Here is a 19,139-nt window from a genome sequence, read left to right on the forward strand (position 1 = left end):
TTAGCAGTTTATACCTGTTTATATCTTTACACAATATTAATTTGTAACTACAATCTGTTAAAAACCGAAAAATTCCACTTTGACTTTAAAGTAACATTACATTAAGTCCAAGTTAAAATTAAACAGTATTGTACTTTCAATTATAATTTTATTGCCTGAATTGCAATTTCATTACATTTTGTGTTTTAGATTACAAGCTGAATCATCAGGGGGAGTGTACCAAGAAAGAGTTAGGTAAGATATGTTACTACTTCCTTATTCAAGCAATCTAATCAAAAACTTTTACCATAAACTAGAAAACAATTTATGGAAAATATCTCAATATTGTATAGGATATTAATACAGCATTATCTTAACTGTCCCTGCACTTTGAATATTAGCAAGCTTATATGTAACCTTACCTCTTATTCCTATTTCCAGAGAAAAACTGCCAACTCCAATGCACATATGATTATCGGCCCATTTGTGCCAAGAGCCCCACCAAAGGGTATAAAACATTCTCCAACAAGTGCCATTTCATATATGACGTCTCATGCTACGGATCAGGTTTGTGGTTATAAATAATGCTTCATATAATATTTCTTTAGTAATTAGTCTGGTATTGTAGTTGTTTGTTGCTTTTTAAATTTAAATTGAATTTACAATTTATGAAAGTGCAATGATTTCAAACAATGATTTAGATTATTTAAAAAAGCAATGGAAATTTATTGTACACTTGACTGAAAGGACATGGTAACTACTTTCAACCTGTTTTAAGCTGACTGATAGATATTTGTCAATAGTGCCACATCCTACCGCATTCTTTTTAGTAAAAAAAATCAAAAAACTGTTTAAAGCTGTTTTTGTAAACTACCTGTTTAAGTAGTACCTATTGAAAATATACAGGTTCATGTTATTTCAAGATATTTTAAAATAAACTATTATTATTGCTTGATATCAAATTAATAAAAGTTCAGAATAAACATTACCCAGACAGCACACTTTCTCCTCAGGACATCCCACGGATATTGCGACAGGATATGCAAGATATCCCATAGTGGTCCTATGGTCAACTTGGGATATCACAGGATATCCACAGGAATGCCTAATGTCCCCGCCCGGGGATGTCCTACGGATAAGCTCACATGCATATCCGTGGGACATCCGAGGTCATCCCAGGGTAGTCCTCAGGACATTCTCAGGACATATGGGACTACTATGGGATGTCCCTGGGATAAAGTGTGGTCTGGGCCTGAACATAAAAAACACAAAATAATATAGATTTAGTATGAAAAGCTTAATTATAAGTTTAGTAAATTGATTAAATAGTTAATAAATACAAATTTTGAAGAAAAAAACAAGAAAAAAGTTTTTGGCCCAGACGGGTTTCGAACCTGGTACCTTCGCCTTGTGAGCCTCTTACCTTACCTCCTGAGCTATCTGCGCTTGTTGATTATGGGTGTTTTCAAGTGGTTAAAGAGTAGCCGACAGTTGCAAAATGGTCGCAATACTTAAAATATTTTTGATACTACAATATAGGCTATACATGATTCTGTTAATCTATTTAGGCCTCAAGTAGTTGAATTGTTTTTCTGGTAGTTGGAGAGGATACTGGTATTTGAATATAGATTATTTAATCACCATTAGATTAGCACTGTAATAATTGATTGTTATATGATTAAAATTAGTTTTTTGTTGTTTTATTAATTTAAAGATAGAATTAAATTCACATTTCACACAACTTTGATAGAACTCTAGTTTTCCTGAACTCAGTGGTAGTAATATGTCAGTAAAGTAAAGTCAACCCTTGCTAGCCATAGTATTAACAAGACATATTTTCAATCTGGGAAACCTTAAACTTTTAAAATAAATTATAAAACCTCAACTTCTTAATGCGTGGGAATCTTATTTTTAGAAAAAAAAACTGACCGAAATTATTTGTTAAATAATGAAGACGGCCCAATTATAAATTCGGAATTACTGAAAATAATTACATCAAGAACAACACTGTAACATATCCAAAATTCAAAAGATTAATTATTCTAATATTATTTTTTATTTTTCCAATATCCTTTAAATCATCTGTTTTAACTTTGTTTAAAATTAATTTATTAAGTAAATATTTACTTTTTGTAATAGTGTAAACACAGCCTGAAGATGGAAACCAAGTTTCTGAAAGCACTAGTGAAAAAAACAAATTATTATATATTGGCCTTGTTGAACATTAAAATTTAGATATACTGTACATTTCATCAGTGGTAGTATTTTTTTTCTTCAGTTTGTTACCGGGACATTACGGGACATTACAGGATATCCAGTGGATTTTGTACATGTCCCGGGATGTCATGGGACATTCTGGGATATCCTATGGCATTCGTACATATCCCGGGACTTTACAGGATATCCTGAGGTTAACTTACAAATCCCGGGACATTACGGTATATTGTAGGATATCCTGTGGATTTCGTACTCGTCCCGGGATTTTGCGGGATATCCTGAGGATAGCGCACATATCCCGAGACATTCTCAGGACATATGGGACTACTATGGGATGTCCCTGGGATAAAGTGTGCTGTCTGGGTATTACATGGTGTTTATTCGTATTGTCAGGTTGCTACTGGAACACTGTGTTTTCATGAACTTTTCTTAGATTGCAGGGTTAAATGCTACATCACCTCATAGTCTTGTTTACATTGGAATCTTATATTGTGTTTATTCGATTTTAACTACAATTATTTTGCAACATGATTGAGACAAGACTTATTTCTATTTGCAGATTACAAATATGAGTATGGTGGTGTATGCAAAAAGCACGAAGGTAAGTTTAATTTTTACTATGCTTACTGTATCTAAATAGAAAGCTTGTGCCCAACCTTATTGCTCATCATTTGTGGTTATAATATCATAAATGAGTCAATAGTTATCCTTATAATTATTTGAATTCTTAACTTCAAGGCAAAAGACCTGTTAGAATTTTAAAATTCTATTAAGCACTTCAAGAGTGGTTGAGATGGTTACGGCTTGAAACGAATAATTCAATGATAAAAATAACAAAATGTCAAACATTACAGAACAAAATGTTGTATCCCTTAATTTACGGGTGACCAGTTTCTGATTACCAGGCAAACATGTTTATTCACTTAGCTATCCAGTTGGTGCAACATATTTGTGGCTGTTTTCTAATTTTATACAAACATATCAAAGCTTTCAAACAGTTGTGACTATTACAGTGTTGCCAGTGCCACCTAAATGGGACCAAGGGGACTGCAAAAAGGGGGCCATATGTACAAAAGAATACAAACCTGTTTGTGGATACATCAAAAGTGACAGAATGTTCAAGACATTCTCCAACAAATGTCTCTTCAATGCTGAAAAATGCAAATATAACGAAGGTCAGTGTCAGTGTCTAGAACTAAGAGTTAATACCAGTTCTCAAAAACTGATGAGGTTATAGGAGGATCTCGTCTTACCTCTCATTAGGATCTAGACTAGTGCAGATAGTACAAGGAAAAATGCTGTTATGGGATTATCATTCCAGTTGATTTAAAATCTTTTGGTTAGAAGTTTCTAATGTGATCTGATTCCAAATCACCTTGGATTCTCCTTGACTGGTGGCTGATTCCCTCATGTACTGTACAGGCAAGGCCAGGGATCAGAGGAAAGTAGAATGCTGTGACCAAAATTTTAAAAAGCTTTGTGGCAATGAATCTGTAGGAGTCACTCTGTTGGATTTCAACAAGGCTTTTAACCAAATTTCTCATGGCGTTCTTTTAAATGAGCTTTAATATTATAGAATAATAACGAACAGTTAGTTTTTTTTAACATATATTTGTGGTAGGTTTGTGTTTGTTAGAAAATGGTTTGAAAGTGGAAAACTATCCTGAATCTAAATACCCCCTAAGAAAACTTTCCAACAACTATGATCCTCAGGAAAAACTGTATTGCCAGCAAGTGAAAAACATTGCTACCCATTTTTAAAAGACATTCTATTACCTGATTTACCTGGTTCCCAAATGTTATAAGGCTACACTAAACGTTTTGGATTAAAGTATTTATAAGTCCCTGGATAACATTTATTTTTTTCTTCTACCTTTTATAGGGAAAGCCCCTCCCCACTACTCCTCCTTCAAACTGTGATAGTGTGACAACATTCAATCTCTACAGTATTGTCTTGTGTCTGAACGAAGCTTTCTCATATCTCAGAAGGACATGTGCTTGTGACATAAATGTACCAATCTACTCCAACTTCACATCATTTTATTATTACTTTTGCTATCAAATAGTGTTAAATGTTTGTAAGTTGTATGATAGTTGACCAATAACCATGGAATCAAGTTCTTACATACTTGTTAGTTTTTAGAATGTTATGTCAGCAGCTATCCTAATATGCTTTGCAATTAAATAATAATATGATTGGTCTAATGTGTCTAATTATGCAGACAATTGAAGGTTCATGTTCAAAATACCTATTATCTCACATACCCTCATTTTTTTGTCTAGGTTTATATCTTTAATCCAGTTTAGGTTAAAAATTTATAGAGATTTATTTTTAATTTTAGAGGTTAAAGACGTTGGCGCTCTCTTTAAACCTTGCATTTGCCCGTCGTGGAACGTATTCAGCAAAGCAAGGGGTGGGTCGATACAGTACAAGGGTGAACTGCACTGATACAAAGTAGTGGCAGGTACCAAGATCCGAACCCATGACTTCGCTGCCTTGGGCCCAAAGTCAATGGCACTACCAACTGAGCCACCGACTTATCTTAATTAATTGATGTTAATCAATGTATGTCAATGTTAGTCTAATAATATTTTATTTGCTTTCAGATCTAATATTTGCTCACGAAGGAGAGTGTTCTAAGGGTGAACTAGGTAAATATTTACTTATTTGCAATAGGTACTAAGAAGATAAAAATATTTATTGCATAGGCTGTTGATTGTGGCACAATTTTAGAGAGTGAGCATTGAGTGTTATTAATACTAGCGCAATGTAAAAATATGTGTGCTAATATCCGTTGTAACTATTACACCTTTATATTCTTCAAAACAATCAGAGCTCTTTCGGATATTATGTTTTACATTAATGGCTATTTACCGATCCACATTTTAAGGGTTGCGGGTAGCTGATGTGTGAGTGACGATTTGTTTTAGAAAATGACTGCAAACGCAAAATTTCTGAGGAAATTTCTCCAGTGTGTGGTCGTAGCCCCACTCTTGGCTACAAGACTTTCAAAAACATCTACCTGCTGCTGCTGAGTCTAAGTTGTTACAGATCAGGTGGGCTTGCATGGAAATTATGTTTGTTAATATTTTGTTATATACTAAGTGAGAGACTTTTGTAAGTTATCTATGTTTCTATACTGTGAGAGCAGCAATGGTTACTGCTAAATAGGAAGTGTCTGAAGAAAACAGTAAGCTTTATTAGCATCCTCCGGGCCTTTAGTGGGCACTTAGAGAATAGAATTTCAGTTGAGAGTTTCTTTTGTAGGAATTGCTTTTAGGAGTAAGAAACAGCCTTCCGTATATTGTTTGAATGTCCACCTTTGTTGGGTATTCGCATGACAGTTACCATTGATCAAGGTATAAGGTAAGAGAATGATCATTCAGAAAATCTCAAGGTTCACAAAGGGTCTGGGATTTGATGAGCTTGAAGTAAGTGTCCCCGTCAAGGCACAATAATAAACTAGATGTAACTGAATGAAAAAAGCCCGACCCTCAATAGCAAAATCCAATAGGTCTCTCAATAATCAAACACTTATGGGCACAAGTGTAAATTATTATTTGTAGGCATCATTTTACAAATGAGCAACCCTAGAAAACAGCTTACACAAATTTATAAACTTTACAAAAGAGTATATTAATTCCAAGCATTAAACTTAATAATTATTTGTTACCTATTTTCATTTTCAGATTATTATTTTGCTTATGAAGGAAAGTGCCAACCATCTCACCGTAAGTAGATTACATTTAAATCCGTACAGTATTGTTTTAAAATACATATATGAACTTTTAGCTTTTGTTAAGGCTAACCCTATGAAGGTTAAATGCAACAAGTTTAAATCATCTAAATATCTCAGGGGTACATTAATTTTGACACTAAAATACAATAGGTACCAAATACAAAACCACTTATCGACTGAAAACATAGGAAGTGAAATGAATGTTTTCAACTTGGATACTGCAGGAACTTACCAGAGCATAATTCCAAAACTTCTGACGAGAACCAACTGTATATACAGAAGGATACCATTTCAATTCCCTCAGTCTTCAATTGTGCTCAGTTCAAATGCCTGGTGTGACTGGTCAAAATAAATTGCTGTTGTAACATCTTGTATTTTGGGGGTAAAAGCTTTGACTATTAATACAACAACTAGACATTCCATCCCCATGTTAAAGTTGTAGCTAGGTTTTTAATAAAATTTGTCTTAGTTGATGTGAGCCACCTACAGATTGCGCTGATATAAATTACTGATTTATGCCGATTACATTATGGTTTTTACCAAGTCAAACTGATGGAATGACTTAATTATGAGCTATAGCAACTGTTGTGACCCAGCAACTATGTCAGTAACAAATAATAAGGTACAAAATAGAGTTTTAGACACTAGCGCAATCTGTGACTGGCTCACACAACTACATTCTTTTTTAGTAAAAAATTGGCGACAGCTGATCCATATAGATGGGATGACTTCTTCTGTATCTAATAGTCATTGGTAAAAGTGTGGATGTATATGTATCAAAAAGTGTTGTAATGTAAGACATATTTGATTTGATTATATTCATACTATAGTAGAGTTTAACAACGGCAAACTTATCTCTTTGTTTGGTTTTCATCTTTCCAGTTCCTCCTATATGCACGGAACTCTGTGTAAAAAAATATGACCCATACTGTGGCTACAGCCCTTCCACAAAGGAATTCAGTACTTTTGACAATAAATGCTGGTATGATAAAGAAGTCCAGTGTGCTTATGGTGGTAAGTTATTTTAGTAATATATTCTTATCAATTGTCTGCATTATCAACAACCAAATAGAAAGTAAATTAAAGTAGTATATTGCTAATTCTTTAGACTCTATAACCCTCACAATCTTTTTTGAGCTCTATTAAAGTATGCAAAACAAATTAAAAGTTCTGAGGGTGGGTCATAATTTAAATTTATTGGTTCAACATAACCGACATATTTTACAACAATTCTTCAATTTTGGATGATAAACATCACTGCTGTAGATGTCATATCCCTCTGTTTGGTTTATCTTCATATTGGCATACAGGCATAACTGTGTTGTACGATTTGTGTTTGGTTCTCACCTTACACAAAAATGCCCTTCCAAAACCACAAATAATGCTATTCAGTATGTATATGCAATAAAAGAAGCAGTGTAGGTGGCTTAAAACCTTTTGCCAGCAAGACTATCAACACAAAATTATGAATCACCAAGCTGCTGTTCCCATTTCTAAATATGTATATTTATAAAAAAAATTTAATACAGTATATGCAAAAGTATATATGTAAGTTATTATTTTTATACAAATAGTTACACTAGTTTCAAACTAGTAATACATCCTTTATCACTACTAGGCTACATAAGCAATTCAGCAATAAATAAACTATTTACATTTATTGGACACATTCAGTTTGTGATCCTTTAAAATGATTTTTAAATTTAAATTCCTGATTTCAAAACTGGAAACCATTTGAGGGTACAGGGGCATCTTTTTTTTCTTAGCCAGTAGCATTTTTATTTTAGTTAAAGTTATAATAAATGCTTTTAAGCGATATCGGTTCAAATCCGTTCTCTTGGGTCTAAATTATCTAAAATATTGGATTTCCAATAAACCTAAGCCCTTTTGTAATACAAGCTGTATTTTATCCAATAAAGTGATGCAAATTTTTCAGACCATATCTTGGCACATAAAGGAGCCTGTACAAAGCCAGAGATTGGTAAGTAAAGTTGCAAAAGTCTCTATATATAAATTAAATTTTAGGATAAAATGTTAATTTTTTTATCCAAATGATCTATCTCATTTCCAACTGACACAATACAGGGTGTTCAAAAAAGGTGGGGACATACAGGGCCTGATTAAGAGTCTAGTCGCCAGTAGGCTGATGTTTTTCTCGCCCCCCTCCTCCCTACCACTACCACTCCTCTCTGTCACCACTTTCAAAATTTCAAAGTATGAATACTAATACTGAATTCAAAAATTAAAAATGGCCAAAGGCATTATACTGCTATTCAGTTTATTTAAAAACAAAAGAAAACTGATCATTAATTATTGCATGGTTTGATTAGGAACTTTTAAAATAGTAACAAATCGGTTGTTCAAGGAATATAAAACTTTTTGTTTTAAAATAATGTATTTATTTTAAATTTTATTAAACATATGATTGTATTAAATCAAAAGTAGACCTAACCTAAAATATCAAAAAACAAAAAACCAAACAATAATATACTACTTTCTAAATTAACTCTGTTAATCACCTAGGCCTAATACAATTTTATTAGGGCCTTTAGATAGAATTACTTAGTTTTACAGCATTTATCTATATTTATCTGCAACAAAAAGTATCGTAAAATGTTTTTACATTCAATTATTATACTATAAATACAATGATTATGAAAATCTGCTGAACCACCCTTCCCCCGCCTCATTCCCTATCTGCGCGAATCCTTTTTTTGGAATAAAACATTTTTCACACCCCCGGTCCCAACTTAGCTGTCTGGCGCCCCCCCTAAAACACTTGGCTGACTGGCGCCCTAGGCTCCAGCCTAATTAGCCTAATGGGTAATCAGGCCCTGCAATTTACGTAGTCATTCCTTGGGTCAAAATAAAGAGAAAATCGAGAAAAACATTTTTACTAAAACCGCTTCGTTAACCAGATATCCTCCATTTTGTATTTTTTACGTAAACATTTTTATCTTTGAATTTATTTCAACCGATCTTTATGAAACTTGGTATGTAGGCTATGTTAAGATAGAAGAGACCCATGTTAGAAAAAAATCATCTTGATTCAACTTAAAATTTCAAAATTGTTATTTATATAAATTTACAAAAGCATTGTTCTGGGCTGATATTGAGCATAATAATTGATACCTAACAAATCCGAGATTGCCACAGTGTGTTAGACATATTTGTAGCAAAGAGTGTAACAGTGTGTAACTGAATGCCAAGAAGACAAAGGGTTCTAATCATTCTAATTTGTAATCTTCCAAAATGTGTGTTAATTATTATTATTCGTGGTATTTTTTACATTAATTATACAAAAGGACTACGAGGTAGTAAATTGCCCTTAATAAACAAGTATTTTTATTTTATTTAATATCTTTTCCTATTTTTTATTGGACCATTGATATCAAAAATTATATCTCAATTTAGACGGATAAACCAAAAACTCAAAAAACATTTTGGATAAAGTTTTGATAAATAATGCTTTATCGATTGAAGGTTGAATTATCTCATGATTTTTAGCTAAAACTGTACATAAAGGTAACTGTATATAAAGTTAATGATTAAACCTCATTTTAATATGGATACTAAGAGGTACTAAGATATACTAAAAGATATTAAGTTCAGAAAAAAGTTCATTCTAAGTTGAGAAATAAAATATAGGTCACAAATATTAGTAAAAATCACTAAAAGATAATGAATGATTTGATATTGTTAAAAAGCATCAAAGAAGTTGATTTTACCAATCTTAGAAGGAAACAATTGAAAAAATTACCAAAATATCATAAATTTACCATCACCAAGAATGTTTGTTTTAACAAAGTACGAAAAAAGTCAATATCTGTATGTTTAGAAAACGACTGCTATAGAGTGTGTTCGTCAATATATGACCCAGTTTGTGCATACAGCTCATCTAGAGGATATAAGACATACGAAAATGTTTGCTCCTTCATACGAGACCTAACCTGCAAAGGCTGTGGTAAGTATTATTATTTTTCACTTGTTCTCTGTCTAGTAATCCTTAGGCTAAGGCTTACCTTCGTCAGTAGTCCAAATTGCGTCAAACTTCAATTACTGAAAGCTTACATGTTTCGTTGCAATGTAACGAAATAAAGATATCCCATGAAATAAAGATATATAATATGCTATAAGCATCGTCGGAGCTTGTAAAACGTCAAAAACATCAAAATTTACACATGAAAAAGTAAAAGTACATTAAATGTTGAGACATTTACATACATGAAACAATGAATCTTCAATCCTTTGATGTTAAAATTTAAAGATATCAAGGATTCAGGCTAGTAAAAATACTGTTTGTTAGAGTCACTATAAAAAATTATTACCATACTATGCATTAAAAATAAAAAATAAAAATATTTAAATGAAAGGTTGAAAGTTTTATTATCCTACATATTTGATTATTACTAATGTATTAAATGCAACATTTAATAAACAGTATAAAAAAAAGTCTAAATTATACCCCAAACCATGTAGCCAATTAGGTAGTATAGGTACTTCAATTTAGGATGAATCTAATTTAAGCTGGTAGTAGAAGTGAGATAAATTAAAAGTAGGCCAAAGATACATTTATTTTATAGATGTCAAATTTCTCAAAATACACTTTCCCAATAAAATCAAATATGCTCTTGTTACTTCAAAATATTATGCTAAATAATAAAATACTGGTAAGATCTTACTCTAATCAGAGACACTGGTTTAATGGTCAGAACTGGCACTAGCAGATACCATGCAATGCAACTAGAAGTGGTACATCGGTACAAAATATAAGAATATTAAAAGTATACAAAGAAAAACTTTGTAATATTTATAGGTATTAGAAGCAGTTGTCTAAAATTCTGACCATTTACTTCAAGGAGCACACTGTACATTGTACAACAATATTGATTAACGGGAGGTAAAATATACTTCTAATAACACTTAAGAGTCTTCTTCACCCCTGTGAAAACAATAAAAAGATGCCTTGGACGTCCCTCGCTCCGGGTGGAATGTGTGAAGATATAATTTTAAAACTTTTTTCCCTTACAGATTAATGTTGGTTCTAGGGCCCTCATACATGATATATACAAGAAAATCAATAACATAAGTACAAAAAAATCTTAAAGTAACGTATATTGAGTCACTTTTAGACACTGCACTGATAAAACAAATTTTTTTTTTTTCAACCTTTTGAGGTATAATAGTTCTAATACAACTATTCAACTACATTGATACCAAATTTCAAGAAAATCTGTTGAAAAAACGGCCTCCAAAACGGGGGACGAAATTTACATGTGTTGTCGGAGACTACTTCGCTATTAGCCTTTTACAAAACTTGGCTCAGGCGGCAGATGAACCACCTACGTGTCGTTTTAGTAGTCGTGTGTTTACGATGTTTTCAGAATGGCGCGCATAATGACCCCGCGCTACCCGCCCGTCATCAAACCATTCTCCCCAAGATCAAATCCCCAAAACGCAGGGTGATGAAGACTCTTAAAACATATATTTACACTTATAAGCACACTGTTAACTTCAGGCGGTAAATACGGATGGTAAGTGGTGGTCGATTTTGATTAGACACTCCAATCATCATCAGACTTGATAGGAAAATGACAAGAATCTCAATGACGTCCCTACTTATATCCTTGGCTATCGGAAGTACCTTCTTCTGCATTGACAGGAGACAGAAGATTTTATCAAAGAAAATAACTTCCAAGAACTTATCAAGGATCCAATGCAGAAACATGAAATAGCTATCAGATATTGTGAAGAGATGCACCTGAGCGATTTAAGAATAATGTGACAGAAGATGAACATCCTGAATTCCAAAGCACTGGCTATGTAATAGAGTGCAATTAGACCTAAACCTTAACATCCAAAATGCAAACTTTTTACTGTAAACGGTTCAGTGTTCAATAAGTCCGCGTATTGTATGATAAAAAGTCACACCATTTTGAGCATTGGGTTTGGAAGAGAGGGGGGAGTTAAAGTTGGAAAATTTGTATTTATTTGGTTTTTGTTAAATATTTCGAAGACTATGTGGTTTAGCATACGTTATTAACAAAAATTTGTTCACAATAACTTTTAAACAAGAAAGGTTCTTCATAATCTTGTTTAAGAGAATGGTTACAAAATTACAAATATAGACTTGCAAAGTTTGGGACAAAGTCATAACAATGTATCATTCAGTGACCTTCTCAGGGAGACGGACCACTAGGAGTCAGAAGAAAACCTAAACGTAAGGATAGGTTGATATGCACATAAAATTAACGTTCTTTGTTAGTAGTATACAATTCCGCAAAATCGAACTGAAATGGACAACCGAGTCAAAAATGGCAGCCATTGAAAGAATTGTTGAATTTGAAATTTTGAATCTTTGAATGGCTCCCATTTTTGACTCAGTGTTTTCCATTTCAGTTTGGGTTTGTGGTATTGTATTCCACTAATAAAGACCTTTTATTTGACATGCATATCAAGCTATGCTTACATTTATGATTTTCTTCTGACTTCTAGTTAACACCACAAAATCGCAAATTCAAGAAATATTTCAACAGTCTTCTTTTCAATCTATGGTTGTACCAAGCATACAGAATTCCTCTTGGAAAATCCACTTGGAGAAATGAATTGAATACCATATATATATATATATATATATATATATATATATATATATATATATATACAGGGGTGGCAAAAAGTCCCGAAACAACCCAATATCTTTTTCCAGGTCCCACTTACACAATTGAAACTTTGCAAATTGTTCATGGGTATAAAAACTACTTTTTTAGAATATGGCTGATTTTTCACCTCCTCTGGGGGACGGCCCAAATTTTCCACCAAATAACGTATGTAATACAGCCAAAAATATCATAGTGTGGTGAAAATATTACAAATTCTAATTGATAATGCGAACGTTTCTGTAGTATAAGTTCCATTAGGATCCTCTGACGCACTTCAACATACATTAATTGACGGCCCAAATTTTCCCGTGAGGAGTCGGTGAAAAATCTTAAATGTAAGCATGGGTTGTTAGCCTATGCATATCATTTTAAAGGTTTGATGAGACAAACACAACAACATAATAAAAATGAAAAATGGATGATCCTGAAAATAGTTATGGCTGTTCAAAGTTTTGATATGCTGCATATTAAATGAGCCTTATTCTAAGTTTAATTTATTTTTACTTGTTCCGTGTATTACAGATATTTTAAAAGAGGAAGGATTTATTTCTTTATACCCATAAACAATTTGCAGAGTTGAACGTGTAATACATGTATTGCTTTTAGTAAGGGGTATTCGCTATCCTTCGGAGACAAGTTTTGAACCCAATTAAAATGTGTGCCTCGTATTGCATGGATATGTTTCCAGTTTATTACTAACATAGAAGGTAACATTTTATTATTGATGATGTTCAATAATAAATCACTAATTCAGTACTGTAAATATTTTCTAACAATTTGTTTTATTTGTTTTCCAATCAAGTGTGAAAATCCTCAATTCTAAAAGTAAACATAGTTGAAGTAGATGTTATGGTAATTAATTTAATAAGAGGTTAACTTAATCTATGATATAAATGTTTGTTTCAGATTATGTCTTTGTTCATAAAGGGAAATGCAGATATCCTGAAGGTAATATATGTTTTTCTTTTCTTTTGTTATTGTTTTATCACCTAAATTGTAGGCTAAATTAAACTTAAACTTAACATAAAAACCTAATATAATTTCATCTGGTTCCTGGTTTATCAAAGTTGTCCAAGAAAAAAAAATGTTGTTCATGAATTGCCATCCTTTGCTTGCCTATTTGGCTCAGTTTGTTACCTCTTAGTTCAACAAACACTATACAAGATGCTAAAACACAAACAGTATGATTTATTCCTGTTAATTATTATCAATGTTTGTGAACTATTCTGGAAACACCCGTTTGTTGTTTAAAGCTTTAGAAAGTATTGTTTTTCCTGATCCTCCATTTGTTGGTCAGGTCCTCAGGAAGGTTGCCCATTAGCCTGCTCTCAGGAAGAAAACCCAGTTTGTGCCTTTAGCAGTAGCACCAAGAGCTACAAAACCTTCCTCAACCAGGATCGACTAAAGGCTGAAAATAAGTGCTATTATGGAGGTAACTTAGATTTAGAGGGCATCTAACCCAAAGTATCCTGAAATAATTATTTTAGCTGATAGTGCAAGTAAATACTATACAGTATCTCAATAAAATCTGTAGCTACATCCCTCCCGAAGAAATATCACCAATTTAATATTTACTGTGGCGATTGTGAACTTAAATAAAGAAATTGAGGGTAAAACATAATTATGAATATAACTGTATATTTAACAACTTATCATCGTAAAGGATAAAAACCCAAGTTACTATGTTTTTTTTTTTCTCTATGTGTAGGTAAATTTTCCAGTTAAGATTTCTCTGATAATTTCCTTCAATATTAAAGCCGACTTCAATATGTCAGCTTCTCAGAAAAACTATTTTCCATTATCTAAACCATCCTTTTGTGATTTTCCTCACAATCTAGTAGATTCTACTAACTTTCAGCTCTACTTTACAAAAAAAACTTTAGTATTTAACACGTTTACTGCGGAATGTCTTCGATTGGCGACAGAATCCCCGCCCAGAGGCGCATGTCTCCAATCGTAGACATTTGTCATGGACATTGTAATGCGATCATATTTCGTCTAGCTATTGAGAAGGAAACGCATATTGTGCCTTAGCATGCATGTTAGGGTAGTGGGTTTTTAATTTCGCGTTGGTCGAGGTTACCACCAATACAGTAGAACCTCGATAGCTCGACACTTTGTGGACTTAAGCACAGAAAACATAATACTATAACCCAGAATGCCAACCGCGTGGTAAAAAGCATTAAGTGTTTTGAGAGAGCTTTGCCTGTCAATCGTAGGCAGCGCCACCAGCGTTGCCATGCACTTAGCATAGCAACGCTGGTGGCGCTGCCTACGATTGACAGGCAAAGCTCTCTCAAAACACTTAATGCTTTTTACCATGCGGTTGGCATTCTGGGTTATAGTAGTATGTTTTCTGTGACTGATATCAAACTATCGAAATGTCAAACTATATGGAGTAAATGGAGTTTAATATACAGGAAAGTAAAAACACAAGTCTTATATAGAAATTACGCAAATTTATTAAATACTAAAAAAGCTTAACAATTTCACTGTACATATTTTAATATTTTATATTTTAATATTTTATTTATAAAGTTATAGTACAAATTGTTATATTTTAAAAGAAAATTAATCAAATTATAAATAATTTCTATGATTATCAATCCCAACAAACGGAGACATTATATTTCACTGTTCATTAGTTAATTCTCAACTCAACAATAAATGACAAATTAATGTTCAAGTCAGCTCACATCTCAATAGTAACCATTAAATATCACTTGACAAAATAGCTCAGCCCGTGTCGAACTATCGAGTGTCAAACTATCGAAGGTTTACTATATTCATATTTTCCACAGGCCTTTATTTTCGTATTTGTTGACGTTGTTCATCTTTGCGTCTATGGTAGCATGTTAGACATTCAATGACATGGAATAGAATAATGATACTGAATGTACTGTTGCATTGTGGATGGAATGTAAAAATTGTGCTTAATCCCTGTTTTGCGGTATGTTTTGATGGTGTATCCGGGTACTTTGCCCCTACTTTTTCCCTCCATTTGGCAATCAATACTGAGGGCCGGCTAGCAGTTTTGTTTTGTGCTGCTATCTATTGGGTTTTTGTAAAGCGACGTCCACGACGACTGGGATGCAGTACATGCTATAACATGCCTCTCATATTTAATGGAACTAAATTCAATCATTTTCGTGCACTCATCCATGCAGGGCATTAGCTGTTCGCGCTCACGGCAGCGGCCAGCCATCACGCAGCTGCAGTGAACGTTTTAAACTAGGCAGACATTAAATACTCTGTTTTAAGGCATTCTTTTATATAATGAATCATTTAAGTCTGCCAGTGGAAATTATTGGCTATGTAACTATGTATTAGTTGACATTTTGTGACATAAAATTATATTTAACTTTAAAAAAAATCAGTTTGTCTCAAGTCTTAAATCTATAATTTTTCTTTTTTTCGGCTCTCATATTTGTTACCATACCTATCTTAAAAAATTTACCTGTAGGTCTTGTTCAAATTCAGAATAACTAAGCTCAAGAGTTGAGCACATACTGCTTAAATATATAACTTTTCATTATAGCAGACTTAAACAAAGCAAGGGACAAGCCAATTTATTTTATTAATGTATTAAGGTGCAGGAGAAATGAAATTTAAATAGGAAGTGTTCTCAATGTAGCCTATTACTGCTAGTATTTATTATTTCCTCTTGCTTTCAGATTATGTGTTTGTTCACAAAGGAAAATGCACTAAAGAAGAAATAGGTATGTTTATGTAACTTATGAAAATATGTTAAGAATGTCTGTAGTTTCTAGAGTCTTCAGCTCCTCTGAACTAGGTAAATAATTAAAATATAAATATCTATTACAAATAAAAGATCTAAATCATTTTTAAAACCACAGAGATATCAGAATGGTTCTATGAAATATTTGGAAAGGTTTACCATTGGTAAATTGCACTTGAACCTTGATAAATATTTTGACAGAAAACCTATACTAAAACGAGTTTTATAAAGTTATTTTCAATCTTTTTTATTCATGCTTGAGTTTTTTGTAAAGAAGTAAATGACTGTTTTAGGTCGCAAGTGTTACCGCAAGTGCCCGTATGACTACAAGCCTGTGTGTGGTGTTAATGTGAAAGAGGGCTATAGGACTTTCCCTTGCTTGTGTGAACTGGAAGTTGCCAACAAATGTGATGGAGCAGGTAGCTTACTTGTGATAAGATAAGACTAGGGATATACAGAGAGTCCAAGTAGCAGCAACAAAAGATGTTTAAAGAGGTTGGTGGCTTTGCATTTGTCCGTCCCCATGGGCCTCGGGCCTGTGTCTAGAATGTTTTGAGCAGAACAAGGAACAAGTCAGTACTGATAAATATTGAGGCCAGTATTGGGATTCAAAACCACAATTGCCTTGCATTTATACCTAGTCCATCTTGCTACCAACTGACTCACAAAATCAGTGTTGATACGCAACTTACTTAGATATAGATCACTAAAATTCAAAACCCTTGGTCTTTAGTGATTCCATTACATGTCTCTATTGAGAGGGAAGTAGAAAGACGACGTTTGAGCCACATATGCACAATATTCAGAAGTTTTGTTCATTGAAACCTTTCAGTTTTCCGTTTTTAAAACTTTACAATTGACGAAAAAATAAACGTCCAAGTTAAGTAACGCAAAGAATCGGTGAGACGGTGGCTCAGTCAGTAGTGACTCGGACTTCAGACTCAAGGCAACGATGTCGCAGGTTCAGATCCTAGTACCTGCCACTACTTTTCATCAGTACAGTTCACGCTTTTACTGTACCGGCTCACCCCTTGCTTTGCTGGATAAGTTCTACGCACACGCCTGAGGCCTATGTGGACGCGCAAATGTTAGGTTAAAAGAGGCTGCCAGCCTCTATAAAAACATGTAAAAATAAAACGACCGTCTCGCCGCAGTAATAATCCTACCTTTTTTTGGAACTACAACTGTTACATTTGCGCTAAGTGTCACTCTTTGGAACAGATTGGATGGAACCGTTCCTGAATCCTGATAAATAGTCCCTTCATTACTTGTGACTCGGGAATCAGCCTGCCTGCCTTTCTCATATTTCTAGTTTAGCATCGTGAAGTGTTTCTCTTTCACTAGCGTTTGTAGTAATTATGCTTGTAGTCGATATGTCGAACAAGAATTTGGAATTTTTAGTTTGTAAATCTATTTTCCACTAAATCTAACTTATCGCGTCATTTAAGACAAGACTGGGGTGAAAAGGAATCTTTGTAATATTTTGTAGAATAGTCCTATTTTACTACGCATGAGTTTTTGATGTTTCCATAAATTAAAGAAATATGGGTTATTATGAACTTAAGCTACTCTTTTGATTTTTTTTAAACTTGGTTATCGGTTTAATTAGCTATAAATTAGGCAATCCTAAGCACTCTTTTCCTTCTGAACTTTTGGGGCAAACGCCTTTATCAAAAATTTTGTTTTAAGGTTGCCTCGATTTAATGTGAAATCGCTGAGTTCATAAATAGCTTAAGTTCATAAATACAGAAATATGAATAAGAAATATAAGTTAAAGGGTTTGTTATGATCGTCCTTGTGACTTAAGAGATCTTCAAAATCATAAAAAAGTAGGATAACTGCTACAGGCCTAGTACATCCTTAATTAATTACAATAGGCTATCTAACTTATGTTTTCAAAAGTTATTTTATATTGAATTACATATGCCTAAAGGTTTTAACTTTTTCAGTACATTATGAACAATAGCGTTAAAAGTGGAAAAGGCTTAATTTTAAAGTTACGGGCATCTAACATTTTGGGGAAATAGGTAGGCTGTAGCCTACAGAGCTACAGACTACACCTAGGTGGTCCGGTTTTGATGAAAAATTTGGTTTGTGTGTGTGTGTAGGCAGTCAATGGTATCGCCAGGCGTTTTTTCCATTTAGATTTTAATTGTGATTTTTCCAGATAGAATAACGGAAAAACTCAGATTTTACAGAAACGGTTTGACGATAGTGATTAAAATTTAGTATGTTATGGTCCTTTTAACTCTAAACCAAATGGTACACTACCTAATACTGCAAAAATTATGGTTCCAAAGATATTGCAACTTTTGTGATTTTACCGATGAAAAACCATACACTTATAGTTACTCCCACTGCTTGCACTTTGTAATTGTATACTTTATAATTATAATTTCCACTTATTATAATTATTCACTTTATAATTAATTGCTTTTGTTTTTGACAAGCCAATGGGAGAAAGTATGTGTCAGATTGTTGAACCAGTTCTTTTAGTGTTACTTAAATTTGTTGTTTTATCCAATATTTAAAGATCTACCATCTACCTTCTACATAAATACTGTTTGGTTTGAAGTTTATTTGATAGTTAAACACGAAATAAGACAGAAATTTTAATCTTACAGCTCTTGTGGTTTCTATATGACAATTTTACATACACATTTTTCTTGGGAAAGCAAATCCTAAATTTGCCGCCCTTTCCCCTCTGCAACTGTGGATTTTTTAAATTGCCAATGGTAGTTTACAGTCAGTCTAAACACGAGGCACATTAACTTTTTTTTAATAACTGGCCCTAAGGTTTAA

General features: G+C 33.2%; 1 protein-coding gene across 1 annotated transcript in view; it reads left to right on the top strand.

Annotated features, from left to right (window-relative positions):
- The window catches only part of LOC128998126 (uncharacterized), a 50,353-nt gene that overhangs the window by 26,903 nt on the left and 4,311 nt on the right, over positions 1–19,139 (top strand). Inside the window, exons 19-32 of the mRNA XM_054424125.1 lie at positions 190–234; positions 421–546; positions 2,756–2,797; positions 3,210–3,371; positions 4,804–4,848; positions 5,128–5,253; positions 5,887–5,928; positions 6,819–6,950; positions 7,873–7,917; positions 9,775–9,900; positions 13,505–13,546; positions 13,896–14,030; positions 16,273–16,317; positions 16,631–16,756. Coding sequence (XP_054280100.1) covers positions 190–234; positions 421–546; positions 2,756–2,797; positions 3,210–3,371; positions 4,804–4,848; positions 5,128–5,253; positions 5,887–5,928; positions 6,819–6,950; positions 7,873–7,917; positions 9,775–9,900; positions 13,505–13,546; positions 13,896–14,030; positions 16,273–16,317; positions 16,631–16,756 — 1,239 coding nt within the window. The remainder of the gene's footprint in view (positions 1–189; positions 235–420; positions 547–2,755; positions 2,798–3,209; positions 3,372–4,803; positions 4,849–5,127; positions 5,254–5,886; positions 5,929–6,818; positions 6,951–7,872; positions 7,918–9,774; positions 9,901–13,504; positions 13,547–13,895; positions 14,031–16,272; positions 16,318–16,630; positions 16,757–19,139) is intronic.

This window comes from Macrosteles quadrilineatus, unplaced genomic scaffold (genome assembly GCF_028750875.1).
Source record: "Macrosteles quadrilineatus isolate MER2022 unplaced genomic scaffold, UCM_ALF_1.0 Scaffold_7__1_contigs__length_78375512, whole genome shotgun sequence".
Classification (NCBI taxonomy): domain Eukaryota; kingdom Metazoa; phylum Arthropoda; class Insecta; order Hemiptera; family Cicadellidae; genus Macrosteles; species Macrosteles quadrilineatus.